General features: G+C 35.0%; 1 protein-coding gene across 8 annotated transcripts in view; it reads left to right on the forward strand.

The window, feature by feature from the left end:
- Positions 1–15,684, forward strand: part of SCLT1 (sodium channel and clathrin linker 1) — a 39,833-nt gene that overhangs the window by 9,892 nt on the left and 14,257 nt on the right. For 5 of the 8 annotated variants that reach the window (XM_087874584.1, XM_034401458.3, XM_087874586.1 and 2 more), the window contains 12 exons: positions 514–604; positions 714–805; positions 1,650–1,827; positions 1,990–2,088; positions 2,749–2,820; positions 3,638–3,712; positions 5,537–5,682; positions 8,279–8,471; positions 9,086–9,282; positions 12,831–12,909; positions 13,829–13,924; positions 14,790–14,848. In XM_087874584.1, coding sequence (XP_087730710.1) covers positions 514–604; positions 714–805; positions 1,650–1,827; positions 1,990–2,088; positions 2,749–2,820; positions 3,638–3,712; positions 5,537–5,682; positions 8,279–8,471; positions 9,086–9,282; positions 12,831–12,909; positions 13,829–13,924; positions 14,790–14,848 — 1,377 coding nt within the window. Of the gene's footprint in view, positions 1–513; positions 605–713; positions 806–1,649; positions 1,828–1,989; positions 2,089–2,748; positions 2,821–3,637; positions 3,713–5,536; positions 5,683–8,278; positions 8,472–9,085; positions 9,283–12,830; positions 12,910–13,828; positions 13,925–14,789; positions 14,899–15,684 lie in introns of those variants that run through there. The other 3 variants (XM_034401460.3, XM_087874587.1, XM_087874588.1) reach the window with 2 other exon arrangements.

The following is a 15,684-nucleotide window of genomic DNA, read 5'->3' on the forward strand; positions in this document are numbered from 1 at the left end:
ACAAAGCACACAGGTAATAGTCTGACCTGTGCAATGACGCTTTTCAAAAGTATTTTATGGCTTATTGCACATCATCATCAGGTGGAAGTTTATAGCTATCTGTGGAGATGTAATATTGCGAGCAAATGCTGACCTCTGTTAGAACTTCAGGAGATAATGAAGAAAGTTTTTCCACTATAATAAATGTGTGCTGTTACTACATATACTGTGTATGGGCTAGAAAATTATCTATCCACACCAAAATGTCATGTTTATCGCATACTGATGAGTAGATCTTTTGAGAAATGAACTGTAAATGCTATCAAATATGTTCACAAAGAGATAATAAAATTGACCATGTATCTTTTCTAAAATGTGACTTTTTCTGGTGCAATAATTCGTTGAGCAAGAGCGTAATTTCACCTGTATGCAGATTTTTTTTTTCTTGAGATTGAACATGAAATGGTAATGTAAAAACACAATATTTGTGTAGTCAATGTATTATTTAGAAAAATTTATCTTTTTAATATGCAGACAATCCAAATTGGACTTGAGAACAACAGTTGCAAAAGCTGATGAAATGATGAGATTCATTGACGATCTTCGCAGCCAAATAAACAGAAAGGTTGAACAGATCCTTTCTCAACTTTCAAAAAGAAGTTTATATTGCTGGACTCTTGTTTCTGCTGGACATAAAGTTGTTCTAAAAAAGCTCCGACTTTCCTGTTTATTAGGAAGAAGAGGTCCTAGCTGCTCGTGAAAAAGAGGAGGCATCAGATAAACGCTTGCAAGAATTGCAGGCAAGCATAAAACAATTGGAAACACGGTAAATTGTTAAATAATAACTTCCACTTTAACACTAGAATCCCATTTTAGAATATATTTGTACAGAACATATTCAACCAGTATAATTTCTTCCATCTAATGAATTTTTAGTTGATTATTATTTTTGTGGCCCTCCAGAATAAACATTAAGTCGAATATTGGTTTACCGTCAAAAAAGGCTGCAAAATTGGTTGGGGTTTGAGAGCTGCCTTGGTTTTTTGGGGGTTTGGATCAATGACAAATATGCCAACTTGGATTCATCCAGTCAAAAATATGTTTAAGGTTTAGCTTAGATTTCAGACTCTTCTTGAAAAAAGTAACCTCAAAATTTAAGAAACACTTTATTAATTTAGAAAGGTTTACAAAGCAATAAATATTACAAGGTTTATACGGAGAATAATAAAATGACTAAAATTAAACTTCTTATTTTCTTGAGATTGAACATGGAATGGTAATGTAAAAATACCATATTTGTGTAGTCAGTGTATTTCATATTTAGAGAAGTTTATCTTTTTAATATGCAGACAATCCACATTGGACTTGAGAACAACAGTTGCACAAGTTGGTGGAATGATGAGACTTATTGAGGAGTCTAGTTTTCCTATTTCTGGATATCTGAAATTTTACTATTACAATAACAGTGAAAGATTTGAAAGTATTTGAAAGATGCTGCAAAAAGATGCTGCCCCAAAATGATTTGATTTCACCATATTAGAGAAGAAGCTTAATTTAATATTATCAGGTCTCGAATGATAGAAGGACAACTATTTTAGTTGCAGTCTTACCTAAATTACCTTAACCTAAATTAACCTAAACGCTCAATTGGTCCCTATTCCATTGTGCAGACTTTGTGTAGCTACAAAAGATTCCAAACAGCTAAGATCAGAAAGAACAAATCTTGAAAAAACAATTCAGGAGCTGCAAACAAAATGTGTGAATATAGAAGAAGAAAAGTATGATGCTGTAGGAAAAGTCCGAGACAGCATGCAACTCATAGAAGAAGCGAATCTCCAGAAGAGTCAGGTGATTAATTTATTGTATATGTTTATGAGACAACTGTGCTTTGTTGAACTTACATTAATTTGTTTTCTATTAAACACAAATAGCTGTATCTTTAGGGTTATGGCTTGATCTACCTTCAGTAGGAAGTTTTTACTGGAATATGGCCATTCTTTCCAATTCTAGGCAATGCTATCAGAGAAACAAAAAGAAGAGGAAATTGAAAATATGAAACAAGCCGTTTCTCAGCTGCTTCAAGATGCTGCTTTAAGAACAAGGAAAGAAGTAAGCAGTCATGCTTAAAACATTTTCATATTTTCTTACACGTTTCTTGTAAATTACATTAATAATATTGATACTGTTACTCTGAAAGCTAAATATTTGAAAGTTATCTCAATTGAAGTATGCAACGTTTGCCTATAGATAATTCAAGTAATTTTGTGAGTGGACCTTTGTTATTGGGAGAAAAAATTATTTCTCCCAGTAAATTATGGACGTTATAGTCCATGTAATTTAGCTGGCAGAACCAGAAATGTTGGAAACATTCTCCTTCAACCCCCCCTCAAGAGACTTACAGACTGCTTTAGTGGGGCAAGGTAGAAGTGTGATTGCTAAAAATCCGAACTCACTGCAAGTCACTATGTCTGATTTTCTGGGATGCCCCTAAATTTTCATCAGGTTTTTCAAATGCCCTAAGTAGCAGATTCAAAATATTGGAGAAGCTGTTTGGAAGAGGAGGTGGAGGATGCTTGTGCCCTTCCAATTATGGACACCTATATCTGGACATTGCTTAGTTCTGGAAGTTATATAGAAAGCTGTACTGATAATTAGTATATTTCTGTTTAGCATATTGTAGCCTCTTGTACTCCTAAAAATGTATTATATAATAAAGTAAGGAAACATCCATTGGACACAGAATAATGCCTCTTTTTAAAAAAAAAATAGGTAGAAAACGAGAGGAAACGATACAATATTCAAATTTCACGTTTAACAGAAGAACTTACTGCACTTCAGATGGTAAGTTGTACATTTTGCTTCAGTTAACTATCTAAAGTAGCCCTAAGGCGAGATAGGCAGCAAACAAATACAAGTTTACATTCTGAACTTTTCCCCCTATGTTGACTTTCACCGAGGAAAAATAAGCATTTTAAAATTCAATGCCACAAAACAACAATCAGTTTCACTAGTTTAGTTTGTGCAGGAAAAAAATCTTCTGTGTCTAAGCATTCACAATTTCATTAAATGTAATGATAAAAATATTTTTTCATGTGGGATGCTACTATTTGGAAGATCAGATACAAAACAGATAATATACTTTACTTGTTAAAACTTCTGGGTAAAATAAACACAGCATCAAGCTTTGTTGCAATTTGTAAAAAATACACGAGTCACAAATGTTTTGTTCAATTAGCATATTTAACATACCTTATTCCTTTTTAAAAAGAGAAATAGAGATACATGATGGTTCCAGATTTTACTTTTAGGAATTGATATTGGAGGCAGGGAAGAGGTCTAAATCCCTCTTTTGCCAAAAGTGATTTGATGGATATTACTCTGAAATATAACTTGAAAAATTAAAATTCACCTAACTTAACCCTGTATTATTTCAGTGCAGATATTTCTTAATCTGGAAACAGGTTAAAGATAACTGAAAGGTAAAGAAAGTTTACAGTCAATGGAATTTTTGGCAATTTCATAGATCATAAATACATAATTATACTTGAGGACAGGCTTCATTAGTGATCCCGATTTTGTTTGCTACTTACACATATAGTTAGTTATATGTCACTTACTGATTTCTAAAAAAAATACATATTCTGTTATTGCTTTATAGGAATGTGGAGAAAAGCAAAGCCAACTAGAACGAGCTATTAGAGAAAAGCAAGCAGTTGAAGAAGAACTAGAGAAAGTAAAATCTTTTTTCTTCCCCCCCCCCCATTTTCATATAATAATGTTATCGTGTACATGCTAATAAGTAAATAATGTTTAGAGTGTAGAAAATATTAGCCTTGGTCACATGAGACAGACTGGAAAGGATCAAAGCATTCACCTCATTTATATATGAATAAAAATATGCTGTCATGAAAAAAATACTTGGGCATTGCAATAGCAGAAGTTGACTTAATAGCATGTAATGCTGTTCAGTATTTTTTTTTTTACCCAAATAACTTGAGCTGAAATAAAAACGAATTGCCTGTGACTCATGAAACTCACGAAAGTTCTGTGCAAGCTAGAATGGCTAAAATGCACATCAAACTCACTTAAATCAGTAAACAAGAACTAAGAAAGGAAGATCTTGAAAAGAGCAGATTATCAGTTCTCATACTATAACAATGTTAATTTAAAGCAATTATACGAATAATTAGATGATAATGAACACGATACAAACTCTCAGGAAAACCTGGTTAAACAGTATAGTTTTTTTAAACAACCAAAGTCCTCCTCCTAGCAACCAAAGTTATGATAGTGTTAAACAAGTGATGTTTCAATCGGTCTTCAAAGTTTTGGCCATCCTAGCCGCAGTTACATGTTTGCTGTCTTGGTGTTTGGCAATCAGCTTGCGCTTATGAAGCTTGCAGCATCCTATGGTCATATGATCTCAATTTGTAACTACCTCTGCCAACTTTCTACAAGCAAAGTCAGTGGGGAATCCAGTAGGGAAGGTTGCAAGTCACTTGGGTAAGTCTCTTCCTACAGTGCACCCTTTCCCAGCCCCTCTGCATTCATGCTACATATCACCTCGTTGTGCTCAGTCACACCTTCACCATCTGAGCATCCTCCCCAAGTTTTGCTGAGCTTGTGCCATATCTCCCCACCATTTGCACACCTTCTTCCACCCAGCATTAGCCATCTCAAGCCATGTGTGTGTGTTGCCACTCTGCCATCCACACACCCTCCTTGTGCCCCCTCTGCCGTCGGGTTGTGTCTCTTTCACCACCTACACACCCTGCTGTACTCTTCCCCAGGCCTTGCTGAACTTATACTACACCTTTCCACATTTGTGTGCCCTCTTACCTGGCACCATCCCAAGTTCTGGCCTGTAAAATATCTTCCCATCAGCCACTCACTTTTCACGATCCTCACATTTGTGCCTCTTTGCCAGTCATGCATCCTCCCTGGCCACTTGCGCACCATTACATGTCCTCCACACCCAGCAGTAACAACCCCAAGCTCTGCTGCACTTGCACTGCATTGCGCCTTCCTGCTTACCTGTTGCCCTTCCTAGTCTCATGTTTATGCCAGTCGTTGCCTGCCACTTATACACTTGCCTGCTCACAGCACACTTTTACTCTGCCTTCCCCAAACCCACACACCCCTTTGCTTCCTTTCCCATCCTATAGTAGTCATTTACCTCCCTGCTGTCTTCCCCAATGATTTTGTTTGGAATCTAATAGGAAGTCATGAGAAGATTCTCACTTAACGACTCCCAAACCTCGTTTAACAGTGGCAGTGGGGACTGCAGAGATCGCCATTACTAAGCAATATGGTTACATTATATTGCGCTTTATGACCGCATTGCTTAGTGACAGAAATTCTGATCCCAGTCACTGCCATAATTCAAGTTCTACCTGTAGAATGTTTCTCTGGTGGACAATAACAGAATCTTTCTTCAGATGTGATAGTCATAATGAAATGATTATCCACCTTCTAATTTTCGCACAGTAATGGTTTGTCAAATCAGGGATTTTACTGGAACATTGTAATCATATCCTGGTTTAAATTCATCTGTCAGGTATACCGTGAAGGTAGAGGAAACGAAGCTGATTATAGAAAACTAGAAGAGCTTTACCAGAGATGTCTGAATGCTGAACGTACAAAAGATGATCTTCATCTTAGTTTGCAAACGGCACAAAACAAAATTAAGCAACTGGAATTGAAGTAAGTAATTAACATATGCTGCAAACTCATATCCATTTTCTTTCCATTTTTATCTCTGGAGATTTTTGATCAGAGAGATTTATTCTCTTGCATTTGTATTGGAATTTTATTTTTAAAGTTTGCACTGATGTGTAATTATTACAAATTTTTGTATAACGGAAATATATCAGTAACAGGAAGGGACCTTTGAGGTCATCTAGTCCAACCCCAAAATATACATTTTGTTTGTTTTATTTACTTCAGTTTATTAAAGTTCAAGGTAAAATTTCCCTCAAAGTATTTAGAAAATAAAAAAAACTAATTAAAATACAAATAAATTGAATTTAGAAAGATGCAGATTTCTTATGTCCTTCCATTCGGCAATTTATTGTGTTTTCTGGCAGGTGGGAAGCTTTGGAGATGGTCTTTATCTGTCTGTTATGAAGCATTTTTTAATGTTTTCCATCTTCTTATGCAAGTAGTTACTGAATTATCTTATAAGGCATGTGGTTTATAAAAAGTGAATCTACAGATATATCACGTTGCTATGTCTATATCTCTTGAAGCTTAGGAGTAACTTGGAAAAAGTATTTCTGAAGTGGGAAAGAATTCAGAAACCTTGACAGTCACCGAGTTAAAAATGAAAATAAAGAAAATGAGATAGCACAAGTATATGTTATGTCTGCTTCCTCTGATTTTCCTTCTCCTCTGTATATTGTTTACTTTGACATTCTGTCTACTCTCTGCAACATGCTTTTTCCCATATTGTTTGTAGCCCTAATTGTCTTTAAGCAGTATACTGGAGGGGTGGACAGTCTCACCAGAAGGTGATAGACAGAGCCAGAATAAAAACTGAGCATGATTTGATTACTTTTACAGATTAATTACATTTAAATATAGTTGAAATAATTACTCTCCAATCAAGTAGTTAATTTCTTCTCTTATAATAAAATTTAAAAATTGGTAGACTTTTAGATATCTCTCAGAGCCATATTAAAGACTTGACTCAACACTTGGAAAGTGAGAGATAATGTTGGAATTCAATGCCAATAGAATGGCCACAAAAAAGTGACAATGTGTCAGTGTTTGTATGCTTTCAAGTCAGCTTTTTCCTCCTTGCGATGCCAGGACTAATCCCTGCAATTTTCTTGGCAAGATTCCTTAAGTGGTTTACAATTGTCTGAGGTAACTCTTCGAAGCTAGCTTTGTGCCTGAGGTGTGATTAGAACAGAACAGAACAGAATAGAATAACAGAGTTGGAAGGGACCTTGGAGGTCTTCTAGTCCACCCCCCTGCTTAGGCAGGAAGCCCTATACCACTTCATACAAATGATTATCCAACATCTTAAAATGCTGTGAGGTATTTGCATATTTCACTGCTACAGTTACTTATGTTTGGTCAAGTGTTGACTCTTCATTGGAAGGGCCTGAAGAAATAATTGGGACAACCCTTTATGTTATCTGGGATTCATCTTTGGCTTGAGACTGAAGAAATAGATAGATAACCTGCTTGTGAAGGGGTATGGTGTTGGTTCCTTCCATATGAGGTGTTGGAGCATTCTGATCTCTTTTCCTTGCTCCTTAATATCTTTATGAAACTACTAGAAGAAGTCATCCATCAGTTTGGGATGAAATATTATCAATATGCTAGTGATACCCAATTATACAAATCACCAGGCTAAATTGGAAATGTGGTAGAGATCATCATCCAGGCTGTAGGCATTATGGTGGTCAAAATAAGCTTAGAAGATGAATATGTCTGAATCCTGACAGGACTACATTTCCACTGAAAAAGCAGGTCTGTAGCTTGGAGGTTGCCCTGGACTCACAGCTGCTACTTGATTTGGAGATAAGACCATAGCTAGGAGCACCTTTGCGTTGCAGAAGGCCTTGAGAACAGTAACTCACATTCATATCATCTCAAGTTAGATTACTAAAAATGTGCTTTATATAGGATTTCCTTTGAAAATGTACTTCGAAACTGAAGTTAGTGTAAAGCGTGGCATCCTACATTCTGGAAAGAGAGAGCCATATCATGGCAGTTTGGTGGGCATTCTATTTTATGATAGGCTTATGGGTACAATTCAAAGTGTTAATTTAAACTATGATATCCTAAATGCCTTGACTCCAGAATTGCTTCTTTAAGTAGAATTAGCCTATCTAGTGCATTCATCTAAAAAAGTTAATGCTTAATACTTTCCTCCATTCAAAAGGTGGGGAAAAACAGAAGTCATGTTTCTGATTGCTGTCCTTCCTTCAGACATTGAACTGATGCCAGCATGATGGCATTCAGTTAGGCAATAGTACAGTCTTTCATAGAACTTTTGACAGTTATTATCACTAGGTTTAGATGTGACATTGGTAATTGTCAACATGTTTTTACAGTTTTATTAATTAATATATGCTCTTTTAAATCTCTAAACTAACTATGCAACTTATACTGGACTATGGTAGCATCGGCACACATTAAATACATTTATGTTCAGTACTTGATGATTCTACTGAGTAAAAAAAAGAAACAAAATGTCAAATATTACTATATTTTATGTAGTCTAAAGTCTATGTGTGATTTCAAGACATGTTTTAAACTGGCTGTAAAAAATGTAATTCATTTTAAGATATGAAGAAGAGAGATGCCGTTGCCAAGAAAATATGTGCAAGCTGCAAAGTATTCTGGATTCTGAAAGGGAGAAATGTGGAGCTATAAGTGAAGAGCGCTTAAAGCTGCAACAAGGGAATGAACAGCTTCAAAAAGAAATGGAAAACTTGAAAAAACTGACAATGGAGGCACAACATACCGCAAAATTAAAGGTATTGTTTTTTATATAATACTTCAGAATTGATGCAAGTTGTTTGGATTTGAATTTGCAAGGAACAAGACAGTATTAGCTCACCTCTTTTAAAAATGAATTCAAATTGACTTTTACAATGATATCAGTCACTTTGACAAAGAATGCAATAAGATTTGTTAGGCATTATCTTTATTTGACTATCTTTTGTAGTTTAGGTTTGCATATATTCATACTTCAATAATAGATAATAGTTGGCTGAAATCATAAAGTCTTTTAGGATAAAGATGTGAGGATGAGCGTTACAAAGATAAACTGGAGTTTCAAATAAAAATGAGCACAGTAAAATATTAAAGATATACTCATCTAGAAATCTATGGATGACCAGGTCCAATGATATTTCTTCAATGGAATTAAATTTATTTAATTGAAGCATACTCAGGGAGGTTATTGATTGCTTGGCGTAAGAAGAAAGTACAGTGCAAAATGTATCTGAAATTAATTGTTTTATCTTGCATTAATTTCCATAATTAAACATCCAATAATTCTTTACTGGTAGAAATTTAGCTTTCAATTGTTGACTTTTAAAGAATAACAATTATTTTTTTAGTATAAGATACTTATTTTTTCTAACAGATAAGTACAATGGAGAATGAACATTTACTAAAAGAACATGGGTTTGAAATTCAACTGAAAGAGATGGAAGATGTAAATCAAAACTCAGTAACTGAGCTTAGACGCCTGTTGATGGCTCAACAAAAAGCAACGAATCGCTGGAAAGAGGAAACAAAGAAAATAACAGAAATAACTGAATCCAGAATAAATAGTCTAAAGTAAGGGTTTTTTTCTTTGACATTTCTAAATAGTCTAGACCACGGGTGTCAAACTCTGGCATCACGTTGCCATCGTGACATTTTGCGACATTTTTTCCCTTTGTGGAGTTGGAGTAGGCGTGGCCTGCACTTGATGCATCCGGCCCATGGGCCACCAGTTTGACACCCCTGATCTAGACATTGTGGATTCATTACAAAAATGAAAAAAAAGCTGAAAATGTTGGCTCCATAGCATTACCAGATACTGTATTTTTCGGAGTATAAAACGTACCTTCCCCCCCCCCCATAAAAGGGGATAAAAATTTAGGTGCATCTTATACACCAAACGTGTATGCCCACCCACTGCTCCCCTCCCCTTTGGCCTCTGCCTCACATCAGTTACCTTCTTGCAAGCAAACATCAAGAAAAAACAGCTCCTTTCAGCTTCAGCACAGGCTAATTAGCACAAGTTGATTGGATCGGCCTCTGACTGTCAGCTGATTTGCTCTCAGCTGTTTTGCACAGGGCTCTGCTGCTTGCTGCAAAGAGGTAAATTGCTGGAGCAGATTTTTTTTTCCCTTGTGCTAATCAAGCTATGCTGAAAACGAAAATGAAAGTAAAGCAGGCTGTTTGCTGTAACGAGGCAAAATTAGGCAGAGGCAGAGGGAGATTTCTTTTTCTTCTTTTCCTCACCAAAAAAGGTAGGTGCGTCTTATACTCCGGTGCGTCTTATATTCCGAAAAATACGGTACTCATTATCTGCTGTCTTCCAAACTTGGAAGAAAAATGGTACTACTTGGAAAAAACAAGCAAAATAACTGTTAGATCTTACCTCAGGAGACAGAGTAGGCAGAGTTGAAGTGTTGCTTTCTGGAAGGAGGTACAGGTAGTCCTCGACTGACGACCACAGTTGAGTCCAACATTTTTGTTGCTATGTGAAACATTTGTTAAATGAATTTTGCCCCATTTAACAACCTTTCTTACCACAGTTGTTAAGTGAATCTGGCTTCCCCCTTGATTTGTCAGAAGGTCACAGAAGTTGATCACATGACCCTGGGACGATGCAACCATCATAAATACGAGTCAGTTGCCAAGTATCTGAATTTTGATCATATGCTCTTGGGGTTGCTGCAATGGAAATAAGTGTGAAAAATGGTCATAAGTCACTTTTCAGTGCCGTTCTAACTTTGAACAGTCATTAAATGAACTGCTGTAAGTTGTGGACTACTTGTAATTGCCCATAGATTTTGAGGATGACTAAGGAATGAATTAAAAAAGAAATTCTACATAAGGTGTTACAGAAGAGTTCAGATTGGTTAACTCTATTCATGTTAAGTTTGTACCTTGTCTTTGTTTTATAAATTTTATACAGTCATCTTGGATCAAAATGTCCATTTTTGAGCCAGGCTAACAGCTTGAGCAATTAATATTGACAAGTACTTTTTGCATAGTAGAAAAAGACATGCAGAGAGAAACAAGAAAGAAAGGAGAATTACTTTCGTAGAAAAAAATATTTGAATGAAAAAAAAGAAAATATTATTAATTCAGGAAGTTCCATTAGCCTAATTTGCTAGTCTATCCTTAATTTACTTATCTAGTATCTGTCTGAAAGTTATGTGAACTTGAAAATAAACACAAGCATCAAAAATAAAATACACATTGAAATATATATAGTTGAAAAACTTCAGGCTTTAAAATAACATTTTACAGAGATTTTAAGCTATTTTACAGTATTAACTCTCCAAGGGAATGTCTTGAAGTGTTTTAGGTTGCTCAGTTATGCTGATTCAGTGTATTCTAATTATGTGTTCTCCTAATGCTGAAAGGTGACCTCTGTGCTTTAAATTTATTAAAATATTTCACTTTAGTAATGATCATGCTGAGAACCACACTGAAAGCTAATTGGGTGAAAAGCAGGTTAAAAATGCTGAATATAAATGCAAGCAGTTACTTTAAAGCTTCAAATTGCCTTTCAAGGACTCTCAGATACCTTAATGGCATGTCTGTAGTTATAATCGCAAATTACAAACAAGCTTATTCCTGAATTTACCAATTATAAAAACACTGATTTTAGGGACCATCAGCTGACTAAAGAAATAAATGATAAGTTAAGTGAACAGTTCATGTAACTCAGGGATGTCAAACTCACGTTGTCACGGCGTCATGTGACATATCGGGACTTTTCCCCCCTTCACTAAACCACTCGGGGGTAGGGCCAGCACGTGACGCATCCAGCCTGCAGGCCGCGAGTTTGACACCCCTGATGTAACTGGAAGCTTTTTCAAAAACAAAAATCCACATGTTCAGAATTACTGATTAATACTGTTGACATACAAGTTCCCTCGTATCCATTTGACTAACTTTAATTAGTATTTTGAATACAGTAAATCAGTCACAAGTTGAAATGATCTTATTTTAAATTCAGCCTGTGCCTTTGTATTACTAATTTTTCCATTTTACAAAATACTTGTGGAATAGTAAAACAATTCATTAGGTATGAGCTGAAACAATGTTTTTTTACATACTTAAATAAATTGCATCATATTAGTGGGCTTCTGATTCATAAAATGTATTTATTTTAACTGAAATTATGTAACAACCAATTGTACCATTTATTTTAAATTATTTAAGAATGTTAACAGGATAAGAAACAGCTGCAGATATTGAAGATCTACAAAATATATAATTACTATGCATAACTGAATAGCATAACTGAATAACTGAAAAACATCTGGCACATACTTTCTATGTCATATGAGAATTTTGCATTAAACCTCACTAGCTTATATATTATTTCTTCTACTTTACTGTTACACAGTCTATCTTTTATTTCATTTTCAGTTTTTGAAATGCAAGTTAATTCTAGCCTACTTTTGGATTAATTAATGTTGGGATAGAAATACACACACATACACACACAGGACTCATAGTTTTTTATGCATTATTATGTACAATGTTTTGAAATGTTTTAGTAGTTGAAAACTGCAAATTATAAAAGATTGGGTAAGGCTTATATAGGTAAGGAAATTTCATTATTGGGCTGTCTTGGTTCTTCAGGGCATAGCTATATGGAGAACATACATGAAAAATGGAGGATTATTAAATCTTTACAGAATTATTTATTTATTTATTCTTTCTGTCCCAAACAAGTGGAGTGGAGAGTGGAATGGGAATGGGCTTCCATAAGTAAAATGAAGAAACAGCCAATTGGACAGAGGATTTCCCACCGTTATATAATGCTGTCATAGCATATTACTATAGGGGGGAAAAAACCACAATATTAGTATTTAAGTGAAACAGAGGTGGGACATAGAAGCAATAATTATTGCAGGTATGATTTTTAAAAAAGAGAAAAGAATGTGATGGAACTGATGACTTCAGGTGTTCCTTAACCCAGAATGTTTTACCATATGAATGTTCAGATTAAATCCTCTCCATATCATCCATTGTTCAGGAAGAGAGGGAAAGGACTTTATTATCCTAAGTTCGTCTGGAAAATATACTTACTACAAATGGCTTCACAAGTTCACTGGTTTTCATTAATGAGTTTGTTTGATCTTATGTGGCAGAACCGAGCTGAGTCGTCAAAAGCTTCACACCCAAGATTTATTTTACCAACTGGAAAGAGCAAATGAAAAGGTTATTGAGGTAATATCATTAATATGATCCAAATGTTATGCTTCAGCTATAAGGACAGTTCTATTTGAATATTACTGTCATTTTGATTGGAGCTGTTCTGACCCAGAGACACATGCTTTTTCTAATATCACACACTGGAAAAATGTTAGAAATGGCTAGTAATTTTACTGCTGTTTATACATTAAAATGTGTATCCTGGATGAAGTTTTTTACTAATACCTATCTGTAATTTATCCTTTCATCCTGTTGTATTTCATTGTTCTGCTATTATACAGACAAATGTAAATTTCATTTTTCATTTAAATGTTCATTTTTCTGCAGTTACACAGACATTTTAATAATTATCTTAATCATCTGGTTAAAAAAAAAGTTCATTCTTTATCCTGATAAAAATAAAACTACCTTATAAACAAACGCCTTCTAAATCCTTCTGTGCTGCCTCCTGGTAATGGAGGGGTGTTTCTGCCAAGTGATTATAATCCCATCGGGGTTCCCAAGGCGTGAAGCTCATCTCAGTAAAAGCTAGCAGGCATCTGTAATCAGCAATAGAGGAAGATGCTGAAGGCAGGTGACTATTTTAGTGACAACATCAAAGGCATCGTTTGCTACTATATTAAGAAAACCATATAAAAAATCCCTTAGACATCAGTGAACTGAAATAGATTGCAACTGAACATTTTTCAATCAGAAGATAATAGTCTTTTATGTCAATCTCTCAAGTTGACCAAACAAGAAAAATAACAAGATGTGCACAATTTATTGTAAGGCTTCAGTAACAACTTTCCAAACTGACTTGATACTGCATGGAGCGGCATGTCTATACTTTGTGGTTTTATATTGTTCTTTAGCAATTGTTTTTTTTTTCAAAGTCTATTTGCAATTTCTGTTACAAATTTTACATTTGTAATAAGTGATTTCATTTATACAGAGCGAAAAATTAATGAGGGAATATCAAGAAAAAGTCAACCGACTTCAAAGTCGACTAAATCAGGCAGAAGAGAGGGCAACTACAGCAACTCAACAGGTATCTAAATTAAATTGGTCCAGTTAAATGAATAAAGAGCTCAGTCTTTATTTTTAAAAAAGAGAAATATACTTTATGTAATGATTACTGCAGCTGTTGAAATAAATGCATATATTGTATGTAATTGTATATATGCATGATAAGGCCTTGTAGATATAATTTTTGTACTTGCATTGTTTTCTCCTTTTTATATTAGTTTTCTGTTATATGGAAATAAATAAAGGCAAAACATTTTAAATACAGAATTAGGTATACTAAAAGGAAATGTCTGTCTAGAAACTTGGAATAGGTTTCAAGAACTAACATAAAATTACAACTTAAATCATGTAGAAATTTCAACTTTAGCAAATTATATGTGGAAATAGGTTTACTTAGCACAACCATTCTTTCAAATCAATTGGTTTGAAAGGTAATTTGGCAAGTAAAATATAAGAATGCAATATAGAAACTGTTAACATTAATACATTGGTCTCTTACAACTGGAGACTTCTGTATTTCACTTGTAGGATCAGATCTATATGTATAATTCATAATGGGATAAACAAGTTGTGCCATTCAGAAGTTGGACTTTTAACCACTAATCACTATAGCTGATATAAATTGGAATTCACTTATATCTGTAAGGTCATTCCTCAGAAAGTAATTCCTTCCTCTCACATAAAAAGTTTTAAGTAAGCTACTAATGAAATTGCAAGTCAGAGAACATTTAATGTGTTCATAATAATGGTGGATGAGAAAAAACTTTACATAGGAAGAAAATAATTTTTGTAAGTTATGTCTATTTCAGGTTGTATTGTCATCTAATTTGTTTAAAAGAACCAGTGAAGAAAGAAACTAATCCTTGTTTGTGTGTTTGTAATTACAGCTCAGTGCCATAACATTGCAGAAGAAAAAGGCCGCCTACTTGATAGAGCAAAAAGAAATGTAAAGTAATATGTCCTCTCATCTATATATATATAAAAGTGAAAACCCCTCAGGCTGTAATCATGAAATCTCCAGAACCGTAAAGCCTACAAACTTGAAATTTGCCATGTATGTTCTTCTTGGCCTCTAGGTGCTCACTAAGAAATGATTTTTCAAAATGTCCATCAGAGCATTAGTATTTCCTATATTATTATTAACATACTCTGATGCTAAGGAGTTCTATTCCCCCTTCCCACCTCAAAAGAGATCTGTTCCAAATGCAAAACACAAGCAGAGGAAAAGAGTTTCACTTTCAGTTTTACTTTCACAGCAGCAAGCAGCTTTACTACAGAACAGTTGAGCTAAGCCACGCCCAGCCTCCTTCCTGTCTCCTTGCTCACACAGCAAATACTGTTTGAGTTTCCAAACACCCCTCAACTCTCTCACACAGTGACAGGATGTTAGCCAGATGAATGGATGCTGCGGGCTGGGACATTCTACTCCCCCTCCCCCTCTGTTCCAACTCCCAGTTGCATTATATTAACACACACTGATGCTACAAAGTTACACATTCTACATTAAGTTTCAGGCTGTAAGTGTCAATTTATTAAGCCTGAGCACATAGTTTCGTAGCGAACCACAGGTGTCTAACCTGTACAGGTTGCCTAAGAAAAGTACCTTTGGAGCCTTAGAACGTATCATGTAGAATATTTTCCAGATAATACTTCATTTCTTTATAAAATGGGCATTGGTCTTACCTTAAATGCCAGATTTCTTGAGTGGGGTGACATTGTCCAGATGAGGGTTGTATCAGTCGGATCTGATGCTGGCTGAGTCATAATTTTTGACCACTCCCC

This window comes from Pantherophis guttatus, chromosome 8, assembly GCF_059756535.1.
Source record: "Pantherophis guttatus breed Tessera chromosome 8, ASM5975653v1, whole genome shotgun sequence".
Lineage (NCBI taxonomy): Eukaryota > Metazoa > Chordata > Lepidosauria > Squamata > Colubridae > Pantherophis > Pantherophis guttatus.